Source organism: Barbatula barbatula (assembly GCF_947034865.1).
Source record: "Barbatula barbatula genome assembly, chromosome: 16".
NCBI lineage: Eukaryota > Metazoa > Chordata > Actinopteri > Cypriniformes > Nemacheilidae > Barbatula > Barbatula barbatula.
Genome location: NC_136779.1, coordinates 12,021,785 through 12,044,962, shown reverse-complemented (window position 1 = coordinate 12,044,962; position 23,178 = coordinate 12,021,785). Strand labels below are relative to the sequence as shown.

At 39.1% G+C, this 23,178-nt stretch overlaps 2 protein-coding genes across 2 annotated transcripts; one reads left to right on the top strand and one right to left on the bottom strand.

Moving 5' to 3' along the window:
- Nucleotides 1-604: 604 nt before the first annotated feature.
- On the top strand, nucleotides 605-3,370 carry bhlha15 (basic helix-loop-helix family, member a15). Its single transcript, XM_079476625.1, has 2 exons — nucleotides 605-691; nucleotides 1,151-3,370. The coding sequence occupies exon 2, from the start codon at nucleotides 1,182-1,184 to the stop codon at nucleotides 1,722-1,724; it is 543 nt and encodes a 180-aa protein (XP_079332751.1). The 5' UTR covers nucleotides 605-691; nucleotides 1,151-1,181; the 3' UTR covers nucleotides 1,725-3,370.
- On the bottom strand, nucleotides 2,006-21,686 carry tecpr1a (tectonin beta-propeller repeat containing 1a). Its single transcript, XM_079476621.1, has 25 exons — nucleotides 21,574-21,686; nucleotides 15,509-15,744; nucleotides 15,254-15,436; nucleotides 15,059-15,181; nucleotides 14,847-14,969; nucleotides 13,391-13,565; nucleotides 13,201-13,301; nucleotides 13,006-13,107; nucleotides 11,983-12,131; nucleotides 11,325-11,878; nucleotides 10,549-10,694; nucleotides 10,115-10,270; nucleotides 9,867-10,016; nucleotides 9,634-9,791; nucleotides 9,046-9,173; nucleotides 8,869-8,971; nucleotides 8,689-8,785; nucleotides 8,485-8,564; nucleotides 6,080-6,136; nucleotides 5,823-5,997; nucleotides 5,515-5,650; nucleotides 5,221-5,313; nucleotides 4,989-5,095; nucleotides 3,952-4,071; nucleotides 2,006-3,848 (listed from the first exon to the last, which is right to left on the bottom strand). The coding sequence occupies exons 2-25, from the start codon at nucleotides 15,731-15,733 to the stop codon at nucleotides 3,690-3,692; spliced, it is 3,600 nt and encodes a 1,199-aa protein (XP_079332747.1). The 5' UTR covers nucleotides 15,734-15,744; nucleotides 21,574-21,686; the 3' UTR covers nucleotides 2,006-3,689.
- Nucleotides 21,687-23,178: the final 1,492 nt, after the last annotated feature.

Below are 23,178 nucleotides of genomic sequence, written 5' to 3'. Positions count from 1 at the left end.
TTCCCTTAAGGTTCCCCGTTGTCAGGTGAAAAATAAACATGTCTGTGTTTGATCTGTCTGATGCCACGGTTTGTTTAAAGGGAGGTTCCCTGTACACATTTGATGAGACCTTACGACAAAAGATACAGTACAGCTCCTTGAAATGTTTAAAGGGTATGCATGCAAAAGCAACTTGAAATGCAAATGCCTTTGCAAATATTTGAGTGTTTTAAACTGATAAAATGATATGGATACAGTTGTATCTCTCCAGTCCCATTCTTTCTCTCTCTCTCTTTCTCTCTTTCTTTCTTTAAAAAATAAATCCACTTGAAACTCGATGTCTATTCCTGTAAAGTCCCCACGCGTCAATGTGTTTGTGATTTGCATGGTTAAGAACATTTCATCAGCAGTATTTCTCCTCTTCTTTACGGCATCCGAAGAGCAGAGATGTGGCAGAGGGCTGTCACCATCTGAACGCATGAACAAGATTCAAATCTCTATTTCCGAGATATGCGCCAGTTCATGAGTGACTCGACACCAAACGGATCCCGCATTTGATTGGCTGAAAAAGCGCTACGTGGACATCGAGCAGCAACAGGTAGAGCGCATGTGACCGTTATCCTTTCATTCTGACTGCGGCTGTCAGCTCGACATCAACGCCCGCAATAACGCTCTTATCATCACTTTGAGTTTGGCGGACATTAATTGTGAGGTAAGAATAACTTTTTCCCCTAAAAAGCGACGACTGACAGCTAGTGCACGAGGCAGATATAAGAGATCATATACATGTGGACGCATTGATGTTAACTATTATACAACAACTTTTGTTTGTAGGCAAATGTCTTGAAAATTAAAACTCATTGCTTCATTAGAAAAATATAATGCAGTAGTGTACTTTCCTTACTGTTATTATATAAAACTAAAAACAAGTGTCTTGTTGAATATATAACTATGCGTATTATTGCAGTAATATTATGAGATACTATGATAAAGGTGATTTGTGGGTTTTTAAACCCACATAGCAGGGGTCAGTATGCCCTCAGTTGTTTATTCCAAGTTGCTGTTTACGTGTTTAGAGAACGGTACATATGAGCTAAAGTCATACATACAAACATAGATTGTTTGCATTATAAATGTGTGTTTTTCTCCAAACCAACGTGTATGATCGTAGCAGGGCCCCTACACCAGGGTGTGGGTGAAGCATGAAGTCCAAAGGAAAGGGGTCAAAACGGAACGGTCAATCTTGGGCAGAGCAGGATGACCCAGACTTTACTCTAGAAACGGAGCCAGGTTCCAGCGAGCAGGAGGGCTCGGAGGCGTCCGTGAGGCTCGACCGGACCTGGAGGACGCGGAGGAGTGACGGGGGCTCGCGAGCGGGCAAGCGCCGCCGGCGGCACAACGGCACCGCCAAGGAGAGCAACGTGCGCAGGCTGGAGAGCAACGAGAGGGAAAGGCAGAGGATGCACAAACTCAACAACGCCTTCCAGGCACTGCGCGAGGCTATACCCCACGTCAAAACAGACAAGAAACTTTCCAAGATCGAGACTCTGACGCTGGCCAAGAATTACATTAAGTCGTTAACCACCATCATCCTGGGTATGTCTAATGCGTGCCTGCCTCGCGAGAAGGCGGAGAGTGACGCCTCCCGTCTCCTGCAGTGTTATCAGCAGCATCTGGAGGAGGAGGGCGAGGAGGACCTCTCCAGCTACCTGAACCACATTCACACCTTCAGCCAGGGCAGCTGACACACACACCGCCGTATAACAGACTCGTGATGCGGAGTGTTGAATGATAGGACATTATAGTGACGGGCCACGAGGAAGTGAATGCAGCTCGTAAGACGAAAGAAAGGGTTGTAGTTGGGTTTACGTGCTTGCTATGCGAATGCGCTCATTTAAGTGCGTGCAAATGGGTGGCCAAACGCAACGTGGATGTTATTTGCCAACCTTACATCAAAATGAGTCGTGTGACTCTTCTGGTCCCTAAGAGGTTACAGTATATCTTGAAATGGAAAAAGTACAGAGTTGTGGAGTAGATCTTTATATTTATTGTGGACACAAACCATGCACGATGACACTGAAAGCTAAAGTGCACTCTGAGATTCACTTTACTGTTGTTTTCTTACAGTAGCATTTTCAGCGAGCCTATCTGTCTACCCTTAATAATTTAAAACTATTCTATCTATTTCATTTTCAAGTTCACAGACCGGTGGAGCGACAATGTGTCAACTCTCTCTCTCTCTCTCCTGCATATATTTAATATAAATGTATTTATGTACAGCAGTGACCTTAAATAATGCCCACAATTGATTCACATTAGGCCCTTAAATACCAACATCTAATGGTATAACATAAATTGTTCAAATTTATACAGCCACATATTCACAACATAACTTATCAGAATAGGAAAGATAAAAACAGTCAAAGTTTTTGTATAAATACTGTCACTCTCTGAAATTGTGCTGCTGCCTTTAAACAGAATTACTCCATTGTTATATGTGAGTGGAAAGAAATGACATGTCATCCTGAGAAAAGAAATGTTTCACAACATTGTCGAGTTCAAAATTAAATATTGCACTAAAAAACAAACATTTCCTCCTTTTACATAGTACCACATTGCCATTTCACCTTTGAGTAAAAATGTGAAATTATCCATTTGATATAAGCAGATAACAAAAGTGTTATTACAGACAGTTTTTGCTCTTTTGGATATCTTGGTCGCTAAATGATGCCATAATATATGCCACTTTACGGAGCCCCGCGCATGACATGAGAAAAACCTATATTGTGACCGCAAAATGAATTTGATATATTTATACGTAAGCATAATTTACAAATTAGCTTCCTTGTTTAGGGAAAACTGTGTCCACGTTTTAGAATTTTTGCATCCTTTTTGTAAACAGGTTCCCAGTCACAGTCCAGCCTGTTTAAAGATCATGATTTGCAAACATCACCAAAAATGTATTCTCGTAAGTCTTTTATTATTAAGCAGTGATGAGTTTATAAAATTGCAGATAGGAGTTATTGAAACGTGAGCCTGAATTCTCAAACTACAGAGCAAATTAGTCAAACGTGGGCACAATTGACCTTTAACAATGCAATGAATGATCAAACCATGCACATATAGTAAATATCTGTGGGAACGAATTCTTAATTCATGGCTACCATATAACTATATCTTTTTGAATGGCATGTGCTGGGCTTCACACCACTACTATATAATATACTGTATTTTCTTCTTCCCCATAACTCACATTTCAGAAGCAGGTGTTTGAATTGATAGCTTTGTTTGTAATGTTTTATCTAAAATGTGTGTTGAATATTTTCTGTTGCTCACATTGTGCCTTTTGTATTCAATGCCCCTAAACTCCAATAAAGAATTGCAAAAAGGTATGACCACAAACAAATAAATAACCATTAAATTAAGATCCTATCCAAAGACAACTGGAATAAAAGAGAGAGCAGTACTGGAAGTGACCGCATTATCCACGAAAGCACAAACAAATGTTTGTAAAGTCAACAAGGAAAACAGACCAACAAGAGGATGTGATGAAAGGGTCGAATAAAAACACACAGTCATCTGCACACAGGAGCTTGAGCTGAAGTGAGCCACTCTATGTGCTACAGAAGAAATGGTTATGGCTATATTCATAATGGTTATGAATATGGCTATATTAGAAATGGTTAGTGAGATACGCTGGGGGTGCTTAACTAGCATCCTACTGGGTTTCCATTCATCTCAGGCTGGTTACGGGTTTGCAGTGGACTGCGGCCTGATGTTTGGTGACTGCTGTTGTCAGTTAAGGGTGGCAGCTGGATGCGAGGAGTTTCCATGGCATTCCCCCTTACCGTTATGTGATCCCATCCACCCTGAGAAGACAAAACAGGATTTCTCATTTTCCGCCCATTCGATTTGATTGTCTATGTCTTTACAGTCAAATATAACAGTCTGAACTATATCGGCATTGCTCACCCCAATGCCATAGTCCCACGAGTGACCTTTGGGTTCTGTAGGCAGAATCCCCAGCCGGCGACATACAGTTCCACAGCTGAGACTGTGGCTACCCTGCACTTTATCTGCAATGATCCACACCTAAGAGAGAAAACACACATGTTGCATTTACAAAGGGAAAAAACCTGGTCACCTAAAAACAAACTTACGTTGTGGACACACCATGCCTCAGTTATCATTTTTAGGAAGTCTTGATGCTGTGTAAATTTATTTATGCTAAATCTATACTATACAAATATAGAGCAATAGAGTTGACTTGAGAGGGTTTGTCACGTCTGTGTTTAAGATTTTGTAAAACTGAGTTGGTCAGTCTCCCACATACAGCTGTTTTAGTATTATTCCTAAATACATGTACAAATATTACTGTTGTATTGCTTAAAAGTGAATATAAACTCTGTGTCGTACATGCTTTACAGTTTAAATCAGCATTTGTTTGTACATCATTACAAAAAATCGTATAATTCTGATAATGAATTTTTGTGGCTCAATTCAGAATCATTTGGTCCACTTTAACCAGAAGTGGTGATCATCTTTACTTCAGTTTTCTGACGCATTTCCAAGTGAAACTTGCATGACAAAAATTGTGAGCGTGGCTTGTGTTTGACACAGTGTAGTTTCAGTGAATTTTAGAGGAGCACAGCCACCAGACAACAAAAGGTGCCACCGGTGTGTGTACCCTCATATAAAACAATGTGTTACATTTTTTTAAAAGGGATGTGACATTGTGCTTCTTGTCCGGTGTGCAACCCATGTGACTGAGGGGAGGATGTTCCGCCCAAGCTGTCTAACTGATGTCATCAGAGGATCGCCACTAAAGTGCATTTTCAGATTTTCATTAAATATTGTGGGGGCACATAAATAAAAAAATGGCACAGAAACATTGTTTATCATAACGCTGCAATATTCTGTAAAAAAAATCTATTTGAGGATGAATCACAATGCATCAGTAATCCATATTTCCACACCCTTATAACTATTTACGAGGAAATATACCAGACCTGGTCCAGAGGTCCCACTGATACTTTTCGCACGTTATTAGAGATGTGCTCCCAAGATGAGCCCTGAGGGTAACTGGGGGTCACACCCTGTCTGTACCACAGGTTACCTGCATGTAAAGTGCAACGTAAGCAAACAAATAAACAATTGCACTATAGTTCTGCTGTTTGCATATACAGTATTTATATTTAAGCTTCTATGGAGACCATCTTCAGAAGAGGTGTATTGGTTTACCATTTTCATCCACAGTGTAAACCGACGTCCTGCCCACTGACACCTGTTTGAGCTTCTGTCCAGCCGGAGAGGGGATGTGGTACCAGCAATCTCCTGTAAGCACAGATAAAACTTGCCTTTGTAAGGTTACTGCAGGCGATGTCGCAACATTAGCATGACAGATAGAAATTGCGCAAAATATGTAACGTAAAGAAAGAGCGTCTGGATGATGGTGCGTTTATTTCGATGGCGGGTGTATGAATTTTCAGTACATTGCAACTAGGAAACAGTAGAAAAATAAATGTTCTCTCTCACCAGCTGGGTTCTGGGCCGATACAGAGCCCCTATAGAATGCCGAACCATCTTTAGCGATCGCCCAAACCTGATGGACAGCACCTATAGAAATGGACTTGAAAGGCTGGTCAGTTCCTACGTGTAGCCATGAAGACCCCTGAATGCAAAAAAACACATCGCTTTAGTGAGAGTTACATAAACCTGCAACATTGTTAAGTAATTGTAAAATAGTATTCACAAAAAACAAATAAGTTATGACCTTATGAACATCCAAAACATTGCGTAAATCAATTATCTTTAATCTAGAAAATAATAAACTTGGCTCTTACTGCAGGGGTCAGTGAGGTGACACCCAGGCGACACAAGACGTCCCCTTTGTTACTGATGGCCCAAAGTGGCACCTGTTCTACTGTGTTCTTTGGCCCGCACGGCAGGATTGTTACGTCAATCAGAGGTATAGGCGGAACCTCCTGCCAGGGGCCGGTTGTTGTGAGTTTACACTTTCTAAGATGAAAGAACAAGGTATAATCATAAGTGCATGGATAAACAGAGCTCAGGGGAGCAGGATATACAAAATGAAACATACCTGGCCCAACGCCTGCGCCGGACAAAGTCCTTTATTGTTTTGTTTCCATGGTATGACCTAGAACAGTAAATAAATTCAGAGAAAACCATAGAGGGGATTAGTTCTCTCTCAACCATGCGGGTAAAAGTAATATTGCTGTACACTGTGATTAAATGGCTACATGACTCTGGTGAGTCGAACAAAACGGTGGCGGCACTTCAGCATTAAAACCTGCGTCTCATTCACAAACAACCCAAAGTCTAATTTAACCAGATGTGAAATGTGCTGAAATAGTGATGTGATGCAAGTATCAATGTTTACAGTTTGTGAACAGCTAAGTTCCATGACTACTCCATTCTTTCCAAATAACTAGATATGAGAAAGTATAACTCATACACTCAGTTGAGTCGAGTTTGTCGTGTGTTTGTGCCGCCACACGAAAAAAGACAACATAAGTTCTAATAAACAGTAATAATGTTCCAACTAGAGGCAACAAATGTTGTGTTTATAATGGGGTTTACTGTCTTTGAGTCGCAAAGAGACATGGCATTACACTGGTTGATCAAGAAGGGCAAAAGTGCATGCGTTATTTATTATGTTACCATTTCCTGCTGTAATGCCAGCTTGTTTTTTATCTCACACAAACTCTGTATGATGTACAAGGTTGTTTGTTCATAGTCTCAATAACGTCGTATGTAAAAGGTAAAACAGTTAGCTATAGTTTATAACTATTTAACCTCATCTTTTTTAAATTAAACCTTACGTTGGCAAAGTTGATGTTTCCGCTTGATCATCTTCATTTTCCGGATCAGATTCAGGCTCGATTGATATGAGCTATCCAAATTAGCAAAGTGCATCGAAGATATAAAACACTGGATGACTTGTAATTTCCTTCTTTTAAATTCTAATAAAACAAAAATATTACTTATCGGACCAAAGATACGTAAATCGAATATTTTGGATTATAACCTGCAAATTGAAGGATGTACTGTTACTCCAACAAATACAGTAAAAGATCTAGGCGTTATATTAGACAGCAACCTGTCATTTCGCAATCACATCTCCAAAACAGCCTTTTTCCACCTTAGAAATGTTGCCAAATTACGAAATATTCTGTGTGTTGCTGACGCAGAGAAGCTTATTCATGCATTTATGACCTCAAGACTTGACTACTGCGCTACTTAGTGGTTGTCCTGCATCATCAATAAACAAACTACAGTTAGTTCAGAACGCAGCTGCCAGAGTTCTAACCAGGTCCAGAAAATACGATCACATAACCCCAATGTTATCAACCCTTCACTGGCTACCCATTAAGTATCGTATTGACTTTAAAGTTCTTTTAATCACTTATAAAGCCTTAAACGGTTAAGCCCCTACCTACCTAACAGAGCTTCTATCATACTAAACCCATCACGCTCTCTAAGATCTCAAAACTCTGGACTTTTGATAATACCTAGAATAACTAATTCGAGCTTTCTCATACGTAGCACCTAAACTCTGGAATAGCCTTCCCGACGCTATTCGAGGATCAGACACACTCGCCCAATTAAAAATCTAGATTAAAGACACATCTTTTTAGCCAAACATTGACTTAATGCAAATATGCTAAATAAACGACCGGGTGTCTGCATTTATTTGATATTATTTACTAGAATAATTTAACTTGTTATATTAACACCATGCACAGTGTTTTACCTCTTTTGTGTTTTTAGTTTTTTCTTATTTTCCCCTGTAAAGCTGCTTTGGAACAATGCACATTGTGAAAAGCGCTATATAAATAATATTTAATTGAATAGAATTGAATTGAGGAAGGACCAATGACATTTTATCACCTGTCAGTACAATTGCTTTGGAACCTGATGTTCTTAATATGGTGAGAGGCATTACATTTCCGTCACACGCTTGCAGTATTGGACCAATCACTACGCACTGGTTAACTGGCCAATCAAAGCACACCTTGAGCTTTCTAAAATATCTGCTCGTTTCATAGAGGGGAGATACAAAAATGCACGTTATGTGGAAAATACAGCGTTTTTCAACCACCCCTCACGGTCCCCTGTAGGCCAGGAGAGGTATTGTGATTTGTCTAAATGTTTTATGGATTTTTAAATGCTAATCATCTTGTGCCTTTAAGACAATTCATTTTCATTACTTTTCCAGGAAATATAATTTTCCCCGGTTTTCAATGACTTTATTTACATGAAAGTGTAATTTTTTTAATCAGACTCATTATCTCATATCTACTTAATCTCTTGTGCAATTTATTACTGTGGTCAAATCCAGCCTGCGTTGTACGGATACAAATGTATTGATCATCTTTGCACCATAACCTGATTTGCACAATTAATTTAATAATTCAAGCACTGAAACAAAGCAAATAGCTTGTAAAAACCAAAGCTTTCAGTGGATACAACAGTACGACTTACGCAGGAAAGTCTCCTGCATACTGCCAGCCCTCTCTGTCTGTTCCTCCTGCCACAGCGTAGTCAATAGTCCAGTCTGACACCTGCATGGCATAATGCATACATGTACAAAACCACTTTACTATCTTTACATTCAAATGAATCCCACAATTGAGCACACAGCTTAATGCATTTATCCATACATTGAATATGGTTAACAGAACATACCCATGTGCAGTTTGGGGAGGGTGGTTTAGAATTAGTTTTGGTGCACTCCTTCAGACCTGAGGCATCACTCCACATGTACCGATCTGTAGGGAGACCCCTGGTGGAAAAATAGAAGACTGGGCACACTGAGTATGTCTAAAACACAAAACTGTTGATTGTATAATAAGGCTCGGTGTTTACCTGTTAGTGTAACCATTGACAGGGTTCCAGCGCTGGTTCTCATATATATAAACACTCTTCACATCCGTCTGTGTGTAGATGTTGTCTGTGCAGCTTGCCAACCCTACCCGTGTGGAATGAACTTATATGAACTTATAGTTTATTTATTCTATCATGAAATAATGGTGATGGATTTACCCTGAAAGAATCCTCCTCCGTAGCCTCCAGTATGAACCCAGGCGGTGTGGTCGTAACCAATCCCCCACACCACACCAAGACTGTTAGATTCAATAATACGCAAATGGCCTCCCACTTGACGCCAGAACCTGTTCACAATGAAACATTAACACCCTCACAATACTGTTTAAAAGGTTTTTGAACACCAATTATATTTGTAGTTATAAATGCATCAACTACATGTTTGGCAGTTAAATATAGACTAAAATGTAGGGCAGTAAACGATTAATCGTGATTAATCGCATCCAGAATAAAAGTTTGTTTACATCATTTATGTCTGTGTACTGTGCCTGTATATTGTGCTTTTATTATAAACACATGAACACGTGTATACATATTTAGAAAATATTTGTACAAAATAATTGTTATCATATATAAATGTGAATTCATTTTTATATTTTTCTTAAATATGTACATGTATGTGTATGTGTTTATAAATACAAAATAAGTATGCACAGTACACAGACATATATTATGCAAGCACAAACTTTATTAGCGGATATAATTAATCGCGATTAATCGACAGCCCTACTAAAATGTAATCCTTACATCTGATCACATGGTGTCGGATAGAGAGATGCTTCTAGTTCTTTCGTAGGCTCGCTAACAAAGATGTCACCTTTACAGGTGACCGACCAGATGGCCTGTTTTGAGGGAGGGCCTTGTACACCTCTGGAGTCACAGCAGGACACACTGAGCAGAGCCAGCTGATGGGATTAAAAAACAGGTTCAAAATAAAATTACAGTGATGGAGATAAACATCCCTGATGTTATTTGCTTACCCAGTCATGCATCTCCAGCTCTGCTGTCGCAGCCAGACGGATGGGCCACCTCTGTTTGGTTCTCTCAGCTGTGTAGATGGCAAACGTGTGCTTGGATTCATTGAGTACTGGCACCAGTATTGTCACTTCATTGATGAATGTGTGCAGATACTTGAAAATAAATAATAAATAAATAAATGCAATTGGATTTCATGAAGTCTGCAAGCATTTAAACAGCAGATGGCATGAAGTTTTTAGAAGTAGTTTACCTTCTTCTCGTCGTTGAAGGTGTAGTAGATAAACAGAATGCCATCCTTGATGCCGTCTGTTCCTGAGAACTGCTCCAACGCAAACTGAACATCCACCCACTTGTGAGGTTTCCAGTCTCGCCACCACTGCATGCTGCCCTTCTTCACCCACACGGACTTTGAGACGAATGAGAATCAGGGACGTTATTCACTTGTTTTTTCTTTTCTTTTTGAAAGACAGAGAATGTTTCTAGGGGCATCTGAAGGTTCTACCAGTTTGAAGGATGCAGCGTATAATATTACAATGGGCTATCAGTCTAACTTTTGAACACTTACTTTCGCGATATCAATGATAGTCTGGATACAATCATATAAAAAATAAGTTATAAAAAGCAATTGTTTAGCATTGAGGAAAAATTCACATGAGGTGAACCTTTCTGTTTTTAAGCACCTACCTGTTCAATGGCCTGCTCGTAATGTGTGAAATTCTCCATTTCTCTCTTGGAGCGTTCACTGAGCTGCTCAAAAATCTGTTTGCGCCAGGCCGCTGTTTGTGCGGGTGTGATAGAAAGAGACATGGCCTGCATAGAGCAGTTCAGTGCTGCGGAGACACAGTTATGAGAATGACATTCAATAAACATAAGGATAATTCGTTAAAAAAATGAATTCTACAATAATTTATTCACCCTCACATCAAAACCGGTATATGAATCTTTTCTCTGTGGAACACAAAAGAAGATATTTTGAGAAATGTCTCCGTGGTTTTGTGTCCATACAATGGAAGATGGATAATTGTTACTAATGTTCCTCAAAAGTTCTACCAACATTCTTCAAATATCTTCATTTGTTTTCTGCAGAAGAAAGTTATACAAGTTTGAAATGATATGAGAGTGAATAAATTATTTATTTAGTTTTGGGGTGAAATTTAAGGCGATTAAAAAGCTGTCACTATCAATACATTCTTTATTATTAAATTATATTCACGTGTCATTTATGTAAAAAAACTTTTACGTTTTATTTTAGTTTAAAACGTTGATTTCCTTACATCGATATTAATAATAAAATAGGTTATTTCTATTCTGTAAACAAATATCACACTGGGACAAAATGACATGATATAATATTAGAATAATATTTTCAATAAAATATTTATAAATGCCTTAACATATTTTGGTTTTGGTTTACTTACCATTATATAACAGTTATCAAATATAAAAAAAGTGTGACTGACCTGTGGATGCAGAGGAGTTAAACCAGTTAAGCTGCATGTGACTGTCGACCACACATCCTCCACCACTGACCCAGGCCCATTTTTGATGCTCATCAGTCCCGTAAGGCTCCTCCTGGGCCAAATTATAGGTAGCGACAGAAGACAAACTGCTGGTATCGGCTGTGTCACCCGCAGGTCCTGAAGTCTGACTCTGAGCCTCTTCCAGGTCCACATTGCTCCACTGAGGGTCCAGCCCACCTGATTGGCTAGGAGAGAGAACCTGTGCTGGAGAACCCCTGTCCTCCACTTCCTTTTCTGCAGACTCCTCCTCAGGGATAGACGGACCAGCTGCTGGCGCGGACGCATCACGCCGACCGATCTGACAATCACGGTCGGACACTAGCTCTGAGATGAAGCTGTCACTGGTGACTTTGGGGATATGTGGTTTAGGGGCGTCTTCGGTCTCAGAGGCGGGAAGAACTTCACCCGCTGCTATCTCAGTATCAGGGTCGATGTTGCTTACCACAGAAGCTTGAGACTGGAGACGCACTTCACCACCAAAGAAACAGCCAGCGCTGAAAAAAAGAAAGATGCCATCTAGTGGTGAATAAGAAGGCAAACATTTTCAAAATCTCAGCGGGTGCTGTAGTTTAGACTGAGGGTAAAGGCAAAAGCTTACCTCTGGAGACTGTTCGTGCTGGCACTGGAATGAGAACGGTCGCTGTCTCTAGACACAGACACAACCCTCCAGGCCTTCCCACTCAACTCGCTGGCTGTCACGCCCTGACGGAAATACACCGCCCGGTCCTCAAAACCTATTGCCCACACCTGAGCACAAAGCACAACCACACACACTGAGTTCTAAGTGCCTTTAAATGGAAATAAATTAAATGTGATGTTTCCTGTACATAACACATCCTACACTATAGGGTTTTTGAACCTTTCTATAGTATACTACAGTGTCTACAATTTCCATTAGCAAATACTACAGTTTTTTTCGTCTGAGTGGTCAAAAGAACAGGACTTTTATTTTGACGGGTCTTCGGGAAGATGCTTGAGTTTTAGTGTGTGCTTGACCATAGCTTCACTCAAACAGTAAAATGCTCGTAAAATAAACAATAAACAATCAGAATAACTCTGGAGATGAAGTTCAAGTGTTTATATCCTCATACAGTTCAGACGCAGACAAATTCTCGACCATCACTCGTGTAGTAATCTGTGCACCTCATTCACTCAGACACGCAGAACAGCCAGATGACATATTCCACAGGATTCCTCAGCGCATTGAGTCCACATAACTAGATGCAGAATCCTGTGGAATATGGTGAATGAGGTGCACAGATTAACATACTAAACAAGTGATGGTCGAGAATTTGTCTGCATCTGCACTGTATCATTATTGTCGCACACAAACAAGCACAACCACAACAAACACAATTCACACAGACACACAGCTGTCTAATGCACCTATTCTTATTATTCTTAGCACAATTCAATTTTTTCATAGCGCTGTTATTATTATTATTTTCAAGTTACTTGTCTGTTCAGGCAAGTAAAATTCTCTTTCACTTGTCCATACAAAACCATCACTTGTCCCAGACAAGCGTTAATGTCGAGTCCTGTATTATATTATATTATCTTTTGATAGTATGTTATAAAATAAAACCAGAATGATGAAAAAATAATAGTACTAATCTCTCACCTGGTCATTGATGCCTACATTGATCATCACCATCTCTCCAACCATACCTATCCAACCTGAGCCACAAGGATTATGGGAATTCACACCCCGTCTAAACCAGACCTGTTGAACATTAGAAGATGAGGCAAAGGTAAGCATAGAAACACAAATTGTCAAGTTTGACAGCAGCTACTCCTTATTTAATATAAGACTTACCTTATGATCTTTAGTAACAGCCCACACTACATTTACACCAACAGCTACATGCACCGCACCCACTCCAGGATTGGGTGATTCCACTGTGACCCATGATGTACCTGTGTAAATGCACATTATCACATATGGATAAAACAACTAGACATAGAGAGATAACTTGACAAGAGTTTATATGTACTATAACACTCACCCTTAAGACAGTCTCTGGCAATGCCCTCTCTGACCAGCAGGTGACCCTCCCACAGGACGGCCCACACTAAGTCACCCGGTCCACAGCTTACCTGCACCACCTCCCCTGGCACAGACACCTCCTCCCAAACAGAACCTTCTGGATTATGATGATGGATGCCGCTCCTGAACCACACCTGCTCCAAACAAGACCGACATCTTTAACTGTCTAACGACAAAATACTGTTAGGCTCAAAGATCCAACGACAATATGTAGATTATGTACAATACATGCTGTATGTCGCAGTCATCAGCTTTACTTCACATTTGGTAAAATCTTATTTTTCATGATAAGATTGAGATTAGCATTGAATGTCTCAAAATAACATTAATGTAAATGCATTAATGCAGATCACATGATGTTGTTGAGCACAGTAGGCCTATGTAGGGCTGAACGATGAATTGTATTTTCCATTAAATCACGATGTGGTGAAACTCAATTTTCTAATCGCAAAGACTGCGATGAATTATGGGGATGCACAGTGTGATGCGACCCTGCTCGGAGCTGACCAGTACCATCACAAAAGCATAAAAAATGTGTGCCATTTTCTCTTTCTCCCCAAAGTGCTCAGGACGGAAGCTTGCTCTCTGCGAGTCACCTCATTGGCGTTGAGACTGCTTTGCTCTCCATTTAAGCGTGCTTCCCGCACGTCATTTAACGTAATGAATTCGCACGTTGACCTGTTGTACAATAGGCTCAAGCTTTACAGAACGTGGCGCTGTGGAAACTTTAATGTAAAAGAGCAAAAAAACGTCAGTTGTGTAGGACTATTTTGGCTGTTTTGTGTGGATGATGCTGCACAGTGTCAGGTATTGTGTGCCGTACTACTAACGTCATGCAGCACTTATGATAATAAAAGACAATACATAAGATTATACATATATTAATAGTGTATATTTTTACTTATCTATTTAAAGATTGTCTAGCAAGTTATCAGACAGTGTTTAAATGCAATCGATATGTTTATTACATGTTTATTACATATGCTTATCAAATCACTGTGTGGTAAAGCTACAGTTTTGTTTTATATATTATGTTATCTGCACTTTTGTTTCTTTGATTAATGACTTTCGTGTTACACCAAGTTTATTTGTCAGTGATTTATGTCATTATAATTATTACATGTCTAGAAATTTAACAAATCATTCATTATACTATTGTATACTATTGTAGTATGTCAATCAATTCATGCATCAATATCATCTTAAGCCTGGCCTATAGTTTATGGTAAATCTGTCTTATATGGTGTTGGTTACCATGATTTATCGATTTTCTTTATTAAATAATACAGAAGATAATGTGCTTAAAAAAGAACAGCATATTAAATCGCAATCGCAAAATTGATAAACAAATGATCATTCTAAATCTGTAAATCATTCAGCCCTAGGCCTATGTTAGGCTAAAACGGAGTTCTGACCTTTCCCTGCAGAGACACGGCCCATAGTGCCAAACACCCTCTGGGTTCCTCAGTGATCTCCCAGCCACCGCAGCTGATGTCATTGAACGGGTCGGGGAGTGCTCCGGTCTGCTCCGAGGGGATCTGCTCTCATAAAGAAAACATTCACCGGCATGTACAAAAAAACACTGGCAACCCAGTTTTCCGACAAACACATTTGTGCATGTACCCACCTTTACCCAGGCATCCTGTGACTTGTACCTTCTGTATCGTATCCATCTACGGCGTCGCACGCAAGAATTCCACTTTTTATCTTTTGTGTACGTAGCTGGAAAATCGATGGCGTAGGTCCATCCCTGAAAACCGCAGAGCTGATGAGCCATAGCATAAGGAGAAGTGTATATGATCTCTGGGATGTAAATACCGACCGCTTTCTCTGTGGGCTCTCCACCAAAGTTTTCATCCTCGTACCAGTCTGCATCCCACTCCCAGTTCTCAGAGGGCAACTGAAACCCACTCAGTGGCTGGTGATTCAAACCTGTGACATCACTCCACTGCCAGCGATCGCTGGGCAACAGCCGGTCCGAAAAACCATCGACGGGGTTCCACCTCTGTCGGGGAGCAGGAAATATCAGTAAGCGTAGCCCAAACTAAAAACAAGGTAACACTGATGGTCCTCACACCTGGTTCTCATATGTCTCCTCTTGGTAGCGAATGGGCACATCACTGGCATGAACGTTCAGGTAGATGTTGTGGTCACAGGCGATGCCCCAGCAACACTGCTGCACGGCGGTGACACGTTTGAACTCCAAGTGGGCATCTCGACAATGTTCCCACTGCTGGCCCGCTGTTGAAAGGCTGTAAACCCTCCCGTAAACATCGACAGCCCTCAGGAGGGAGCTAGGCATGATGCACCCTGCTGCAAAAGACGAGAGATGGAGACCAAAAAACAACAAGGTTCAGATAAACAAACAACACAGCAGCAGTTTTAGGGTGTTTTCACATATACAGTGCATGCATAATTATTGGGTTCATGGGTTTTCTGATCATATTTTTTTCCAGGCACATTTGACCAAGTCCTAACCACATCAGTCTTAATAATTACAATAAATTGTGTATATAATCATTTATAAGTTATATATAATAGTTAGCAAAGGCTTTTTAGTGTAAGTGTTTAGTGTACTTTATATTTAGATGTTCAGAATTATTAGGCACTGTTTCTATTACAGGTATAATGAGTCAAAAAATAAATGTAATATACACAGAAAAGTAAAAGAAAATTAAATGCCCATTATAAGAATGCAATACTAGAAATTGCAACATTGAGGTGTGATCAATGGGGTAGCAAAAGGCTCATTGGGTTAGCAGTAGGTTTGGGTACCGAACCCCGGTGCCATACCTATATATCCGGTATATAACTGGACCGAAAAAAAACAAGTTTTAATAAAAACCTAATTCCGGTCCCACTTACATGCTGACTGAGCCGTCGATTGAGACATTTGCCCTCATTCACGTGAACGAGTCGGAAAGCTTGGATAATACAACACATCTTATTTGGTTAAACACAGTGGCGTTGCTAGGCCCTACAGCCCCCCTAAAGTTCTAGCTTAGCCCCCTAAAATACTGTGAGTAATTATGTTATCTGTTGAAGAAACTGAGATCGCTTTTAAGTCCCCTTTAAAACTCGTATTATGAAAAGGGTGGCCGGCTGCGTTATTTAGTTCATTCTTCAGTTCACAGCAGTACAGAGTGGAGTGAACATCATAAGCAGAGTACAAGGTGTGTGCATTAACATGACATTTGCAACCTTGCCATTCTTTGTTATAAATGCAGCTTACATGACATGATGCAGTTGCGAAACGAGACCCTTTCCCATCCACTGTGAAAAGTTTTGTCTGCGTTCACCCCTCGTCACACTGTTAACAAGTTGTTTACGTCACCTCCAGCAAAATGAAATCACTTCACACCAACGACGGCATACTTTTTGGAGAGTTTGGAGAGCCCCGGAAAGAGGGCAGGCAGATAGAGTAACTGTAGTTCAGCCTGGTGTGGCTGTTTTATCCTTGTAGCATCTGTCAGTCTCGTCTTTAGACATCATTATGTCAAGCTTTTGACTCTGATTGCATGTTTAGGCATATCATTATATTTATTCATTATACATACAGTCTGTTTTAATAACAATGCACATAATGTAGCCTAGAAGACTCTCTGGACTAAATCTGTTGATATATTCAACACATTTTCAGCCCATATTTCAATTGTACATTTGTTGTGAAATTGTTTTAAATGATTTAATAAATGATTTTTAATTGAATATATTGTTCTTTAATGTCATCCACCGGTGTTTTGTGGATCTTTTTTTAAAGTATCGATTTAGGCAACGTTTAAGCACCGGTACAGTTTTAAAAGTTTCGATTTGGCACCGGTATCGAAAAAACCCCAAACTATACCCAACCCTAGTTAGCAGACAAACAAAAACAGACAAATAACAAAACATACAGTTTAACTGCAAAAGAATGAAGAATAAGGCCTCCAGTGCCACCATGTTCTAGAACCGCAACCTACCTGGTGTCTCCAGAAAGGTTCTCAGGCTCTCAGAGACTTTGCTAAAGTAAAGAATCCTAAAATATCACCCCCACTTCCTTAAGGGTTGTGAAATACATGCAGGTGACTTTTAAGGGACCAGAAACGGTTCAAGCCAGACAATAGTGTCTTTGGCGAGGGAGTTATGTAATGAACAGTGAGCAAGACAGACTTCCTGGTGTTCGAGATGGACTAGAAATGAAAACCTAAAACTTGGTGCCTGATTCCTGAAAATAAATTCTTCAAACAGTTGTATAAAAGGATGTCATGCTGGCCCTTAAGGAGTCGCTTTTAATCTTTATCGTACTGTTTCACCCTCTGCCTATAAAGCCTCGAAAAATATTCATGTATTTTACAACATTTCAGCTTGTTCTTATTATGTGTGTGTGGAGGGGGGTTGAGATTCTTTAGCAAAGTCTCTAAAAGTCTGAGAACCTTGAACTTTTGGAGATTCCAGGTTTCACACCGTATTCTTCAATCTTTTGCAGTTGTTTGACTGCTAACTCAATGAGCCTTTTTCTACCCCATTGATCACGCCTCAATGTTGAAATTTCTAGTATTGCATTCTTCTAATGGGCATTTCATATTTTTCTTTTTTTTTTAAACGTCTTTTTTGACTCATTATACCTGTAAAAGAAATAGTGCTTAATAATTCTGCACACCTAAATATAAAGCGTCTTTCACTTCAAGCCTTTGCTAACTTATAAATGATTATATACACACTCAATTGTAATTATTAAGATAGATGTGGTTAGGAATTGGTCAAATGTGAATCAGAAACACGATCGGTAAATCAATGTACCTAATAATTATAGTAGTAGTAGTACTTTATTGTTGATATGTGGTCTCGCAATACAAACACAGAAAAATTAACAATTGACAACATCCAATAAATACATCTAACAATAAATAAAATCAACAATAACAAAATTCACATTCACATTTCACTAGTACCGATGTTATTTTTCAGGTTCTCGCCGATACAGAGGCCTGTAGCTTTTCACAACACAGTGAGAAAATAGAATAACTTCATAATTAGAAACAATTCCTCCTTAAACACAACAAAACACGAAACGCAAAGCGGACTGGGACTTTATTTCTTTGACATGTCACAAAGAAATCAAACCACAAACGGACCCACAAACGAACCGTACTCCGACCACTTGAGTACGGTTCACTTTTGGGGTCTGAGATCACTTGGATTGTTTACATATACATGCTGAACTGCTCCCAGCGCGTTTGGAGGGCTAAAAGGAACTAGTGTGAAAACACCCTTATGCTTTATGTGCTCTGTGTGTAAAGAAACACAAGCCACATAAAGTCAACTGGTTTTAAAGGGATACTCCACCCAGAAATGAAATTCTGTCATGAATTACTCCACCCAAGTTGTTTCAAACCTGTATACATTTATTTGTTCTGTTGAACAAAAAGAAAGATATTTGGTAAAATGTTAGTAACTGACAATCTGAGACATGATTGACATTGAAGTAGATACAAATTTAAATGGTAGTCAAACTTCCTAAATTCTTCAAAATATCTAATTTTGTATTCAACACCACCCTCACAAAAATTCAAGGAACAGTTCACCCAAAAATAAAAATGATATCATCTATTCACCTTCCCGTTGTTCAAAATCTATATACATTTCTTTGTTTGAAAGAAACTGAAAATGGATTTTCCTGTGCAGTGACTTTGTGTGGCTCTATAGTGGTATGCGATATTATCGCCTTCATTCTAATTTTGGTTGCAAATATCCATAAAGTATGTATTTGGGCTATTATTGAGTAGCATATATTGTTCTTTATAAATTACAAAGACGTTTTTAAACAAATCAAATACTTCTTTATATTTTTTGGTGAATGCAGAACAACAAAGAGCAATGAGGTGTAATAAAAACCAAGACGACTACACGCCTTTTTTCCTCAGACTCAAGGCCAACCATATTATGTTACATATAATATAAGTATTAGTTATCAAAAGAAAAGATATATAAGCAAAATGTTTAGGCTTGATACAAGGAAATTTACGCAGCCTAAACAAATTACAATCGAACAGTGGCAGTAGAATAAAGTAAAAATGAGCCTGTATTTGTGCAAATGTAACACTGTGCACATCAGCTCCATGTTATTTAAAGATTTTTTCTGCACAGCTGGGACAGGGAAACATGACGAAATTAATATTAGAACGTTCTGTCTCGTGTCACCTCTCCCATGGACACGGCAAAATGAATATAATACAAGGAACTGGGTGGCAGGGCATTTTTCAATATTATATTATTCCAGTGTCACCAAGTTTATAATTAGGCTATCCAAAAACACTACATTACCATTTTTATAGTAACAGTCTGCTACAGTATCCTGTGTTATTATTAGAATACGCTTTAGTTTGTAAAGTACGAGTTTGTAAAAAGTACAGAACAACAGGAATTAAGCTCACGCAGAACGAACGAAATACAGGTTAGTAAGGAGACTGCCCAGAGCACAATAGTATAAAGAACAATAGCTACATAAACATTTGAGTGAAACATTAAGTGTGCATGCAAATAATCAAAAATTGACAATAGTCAATTGTGATGGTGGCACAGGGGGACCCCCAAAGAAATTCCGCTTAGGGCCCCGTAAAGGCTTGGGCAGGCCCTGTTTAGCATGCTTTTGAGGAAACGATCTGCATGCCAGTGGCTGCAGCCGGCTCTCTCACTTCTTCATAGCGCAGGTGCTGCACATCCGTTTATTTTAAGTAGCTAAGCGATCAAGTTTATTTAAGCGACCTGTATTGGTACTTCTGTGTTGATAATTTTGATTCAAATAATTTAAACATTTTAAACTGCATTTGGAATAGAAGACGCCATTCTCTCATCTCCGATTCAATTTGGGTGCTCGCGCGTCTGGACTTGCATTCCTGCTTGATTTAGCTAAATACGAATAATATATTTGCACTTATTAAATTATTTAACATTACGAATATAAATTACTCTTACCTCTTGTTTCCAACGCCAATGTATTTAACCTTTATTATACGTGCATGACGTTTAAAGCAAGAGGTAAAACATTAATAAACGTGAATATTGCGGTTGCTTGCCACAAGCACAAAGTAAATCCCCCATACTGCAAAGGACTCTCCCTCCGATCTTTTCACTAGAAGCCCTTGAAAATATTGGACGGAATTCTGTAAATTACGATAATCAACGATTCATGTGTTTAGTTGATGTATGCACTCCTGTAACTTTCACCAGCAAAAAAAATCAAAATACAAAAAAGTGCGGTGATGACCTCAACATCACATTACTGCGGTTAAGCGGTAATGCGGTTATCGTCACAGCCCTACTTAGAAACCAAACAGTTCTTCCACCCCATACACCACAATATGAAAAAATACTTCATCATTTTTTTCATCAGTTGAAAACAAAAGGATACATTTTTGAAGAATGTTGGAATCCAAACAGTTCTGGGGCACTTCTATCTACCACTGTCATGGTCCTTCTATGGTAGTCAATGGAATCCAAGAACTGTTTGGTTACAAGCATTCGTCCAAATATCTTTCTCGGTGTTCAACCAAATAAATAAATGTATACAGATTTGAAACAACTTGAGAGCGAGTCAAAGCAACATACAAGCTTTACAGCAAAAATAGAATCGCAAAACCGCGATATCACGCTGTAAATACCGCGCGCCTAAATAAATACCGCATTTATGTTTTACAGCATTACTTGATACTGTAAAGACCGTGGCACAATACTAGAATACTACAATTTCTAGTAACTATTATGTTAACTGTAATACCTGCGTAAACAATGATGTTATATTATTTGGGCATCTGTCAGTGAAGTCGACCATGTTACAAAAGGTTCTCATCAGCAACACATTTGTTCAGGAACGCTACGATGTAACGGATAAATGTTCACGTTGTGTCGATGACATTGAACGCGTTGTTGATGCAGGTAACGTCAAATAGCACGTAAACAAACACTGACACGACGTAACGCAAGTGAGCAGAGCGTACGGTAATACGACTTTGCGTGCAAATAAACAGAGATAGTTAGATACAAGCGGCTACGCGTTGAGATGAATGACTGCACTTCTTCCGCAGTGACAGGTGCGGAGGCAACGACACGACGACATTGAGGTAAATATGACCACAGTTCATGCGTTAGAGATGTTAGCGTTACCTTGTCTGCGTCAGGGTGTAAAGCACCGTGCTTATGTTGTCATTTTGCAGTCGTTTAGTTGCGTAAAGCCTGCGTGTGATTGCGTCCGCTTCTGTTGACTCACCCGAAATCCCAAACAGGAAGTGCTAAGTGTCGTGTTGGCTATTGTTTCGGTAGGGGGCGCCAATAACTCAATAACCGAAAGATTCGTAACAGTTATGCGTGACAGTGCTTTCGAAAGCATTTAACCCTTTTGCACTTATTCATAGTTTATGTTTTATTGCATTGGGCATACATTTGTAAAAATACGTCATAGTAAAGTACAGTAAATTGTAGTATACTGTATTACTACACTTTATTAATAGATACCAAAGTATTCTGTAGTAGGCTATTGACAACAGTGAACTGATAATCATAGTAAATACTATAGTGCACATTTTATATTTGAAGTATACATTAAAAGAACTCCAGAATATACTAATACATAAGAATTTGACTATACTATAGCAAATACTCAAATGCAGCAGTTTTTAAAGGGAGTTTATCGAACCCACATGAACAAATACTTTACTGTATACCACAGTATGCATTACTACTTAAGTATACTACAGTATTTGAACCATACCGTTATAAACCATACAGTAGGAAATATTTAAGTATGTACCGCATATTAAAACAGAATTTACAGTGTAATTGTAACTATAATGTATCTCCGCATTTCACATCTGTAGGTAAAGTCCGTGGCCCCCTGGGGGACCTAAGATGGATCCAGGAGGCCACAGATTTTGGGGCATTTTATGAAATATAGAAATTGATCAAACATTTTACGCAATCAAACATCAGAACGATAAGCCCACAAACCAAAATAATTCATGCTTCAGCATTGTATGACTAACTATGTTTTTGGTTGAATTAAAATCTTAAGTTTAAGATTATACGTTTTTATTTGGGGGGCCGCAAATCGATGGAGTTGAGGTGCACTGTGCTAAACAACAATCTTGTAGTTACGCTGTAAATTCTGTTTTACTATACGGTACATTGCGGGCTGTAATCGAAAGTTTACCCAGTATTTGTTAGTTTATATCAATTAAGTTATCACAGAATAATAAAGTGCCCCAATACTTCACTTTACCACAACTGCTATAATATACTACACTTCACTACAGCCTACTACATACTAACGTATATTACAGTACTAGTATCTAAGAGATTTTAAACACAATGTTCTACAAATTAAGCAAGAAGTGTAAATTACACCCAGATTTCACATCAATAGTGAATAATGTGCTGGAATACCTAGTGATAACAGATAATATATGCTGCTGTAAACATTTCCATTAAAGTGTTCAAACCACAACAAATGCATCTTAATGTATAACGGCAATGTTATGCCAATGACCAAGATAAATAGTTTGTTTTCATATACGTTTTTCTGGGGGTAAAACTCTATTGAACAGCAACACGTCATTTAAATATAGCTACATAATGTCAAAACAATTGTGGGCGGTCTGTATTGGAGTCTCTCTTGACTACAGCACTGACAGAAAACCGCCCAGTTAAGGCATATTTGTCACAGCACATTTAGACATGTTAAGATACGTATTATATTAACAGCACTGGGAAATA

What these genes read in the sequence shown, in the direction of transcription:
- tecpr1a (XM_079476621.1), bottom strand. Translation starts at nt 15,733, where the DNA reads ATGCCTAGCTCCCTCCTGAGGGCTGTCGATGTTTACGGGAGGGTTTAC. An exon ending in CTGTTACTAAAGATCATAAG is followed by an intron (nt 13,108 to 13,200) that starts GTAAGTCTTATA and finishes AATGTTCAACAG; the next exon opens with GTCTGGTTTAGACGGGGTGT. An exon ending in CCTTCAACGACGAGAAGAAG is followed by an intron (nt 10,017 to 10,114) that starts GTAAACTACTTC and finishes TTTATTTTCAAG; the next exon opens with TATCTGCACACATTCATCAA.
- bhlha15 (XM_079476625.1), top strand. Translation starts at nt 1,182, where the DNA reads ATGAAGTCCAAAGGAAAGGGGTCAAAACGGAACGGTCAATCTTGGGCA.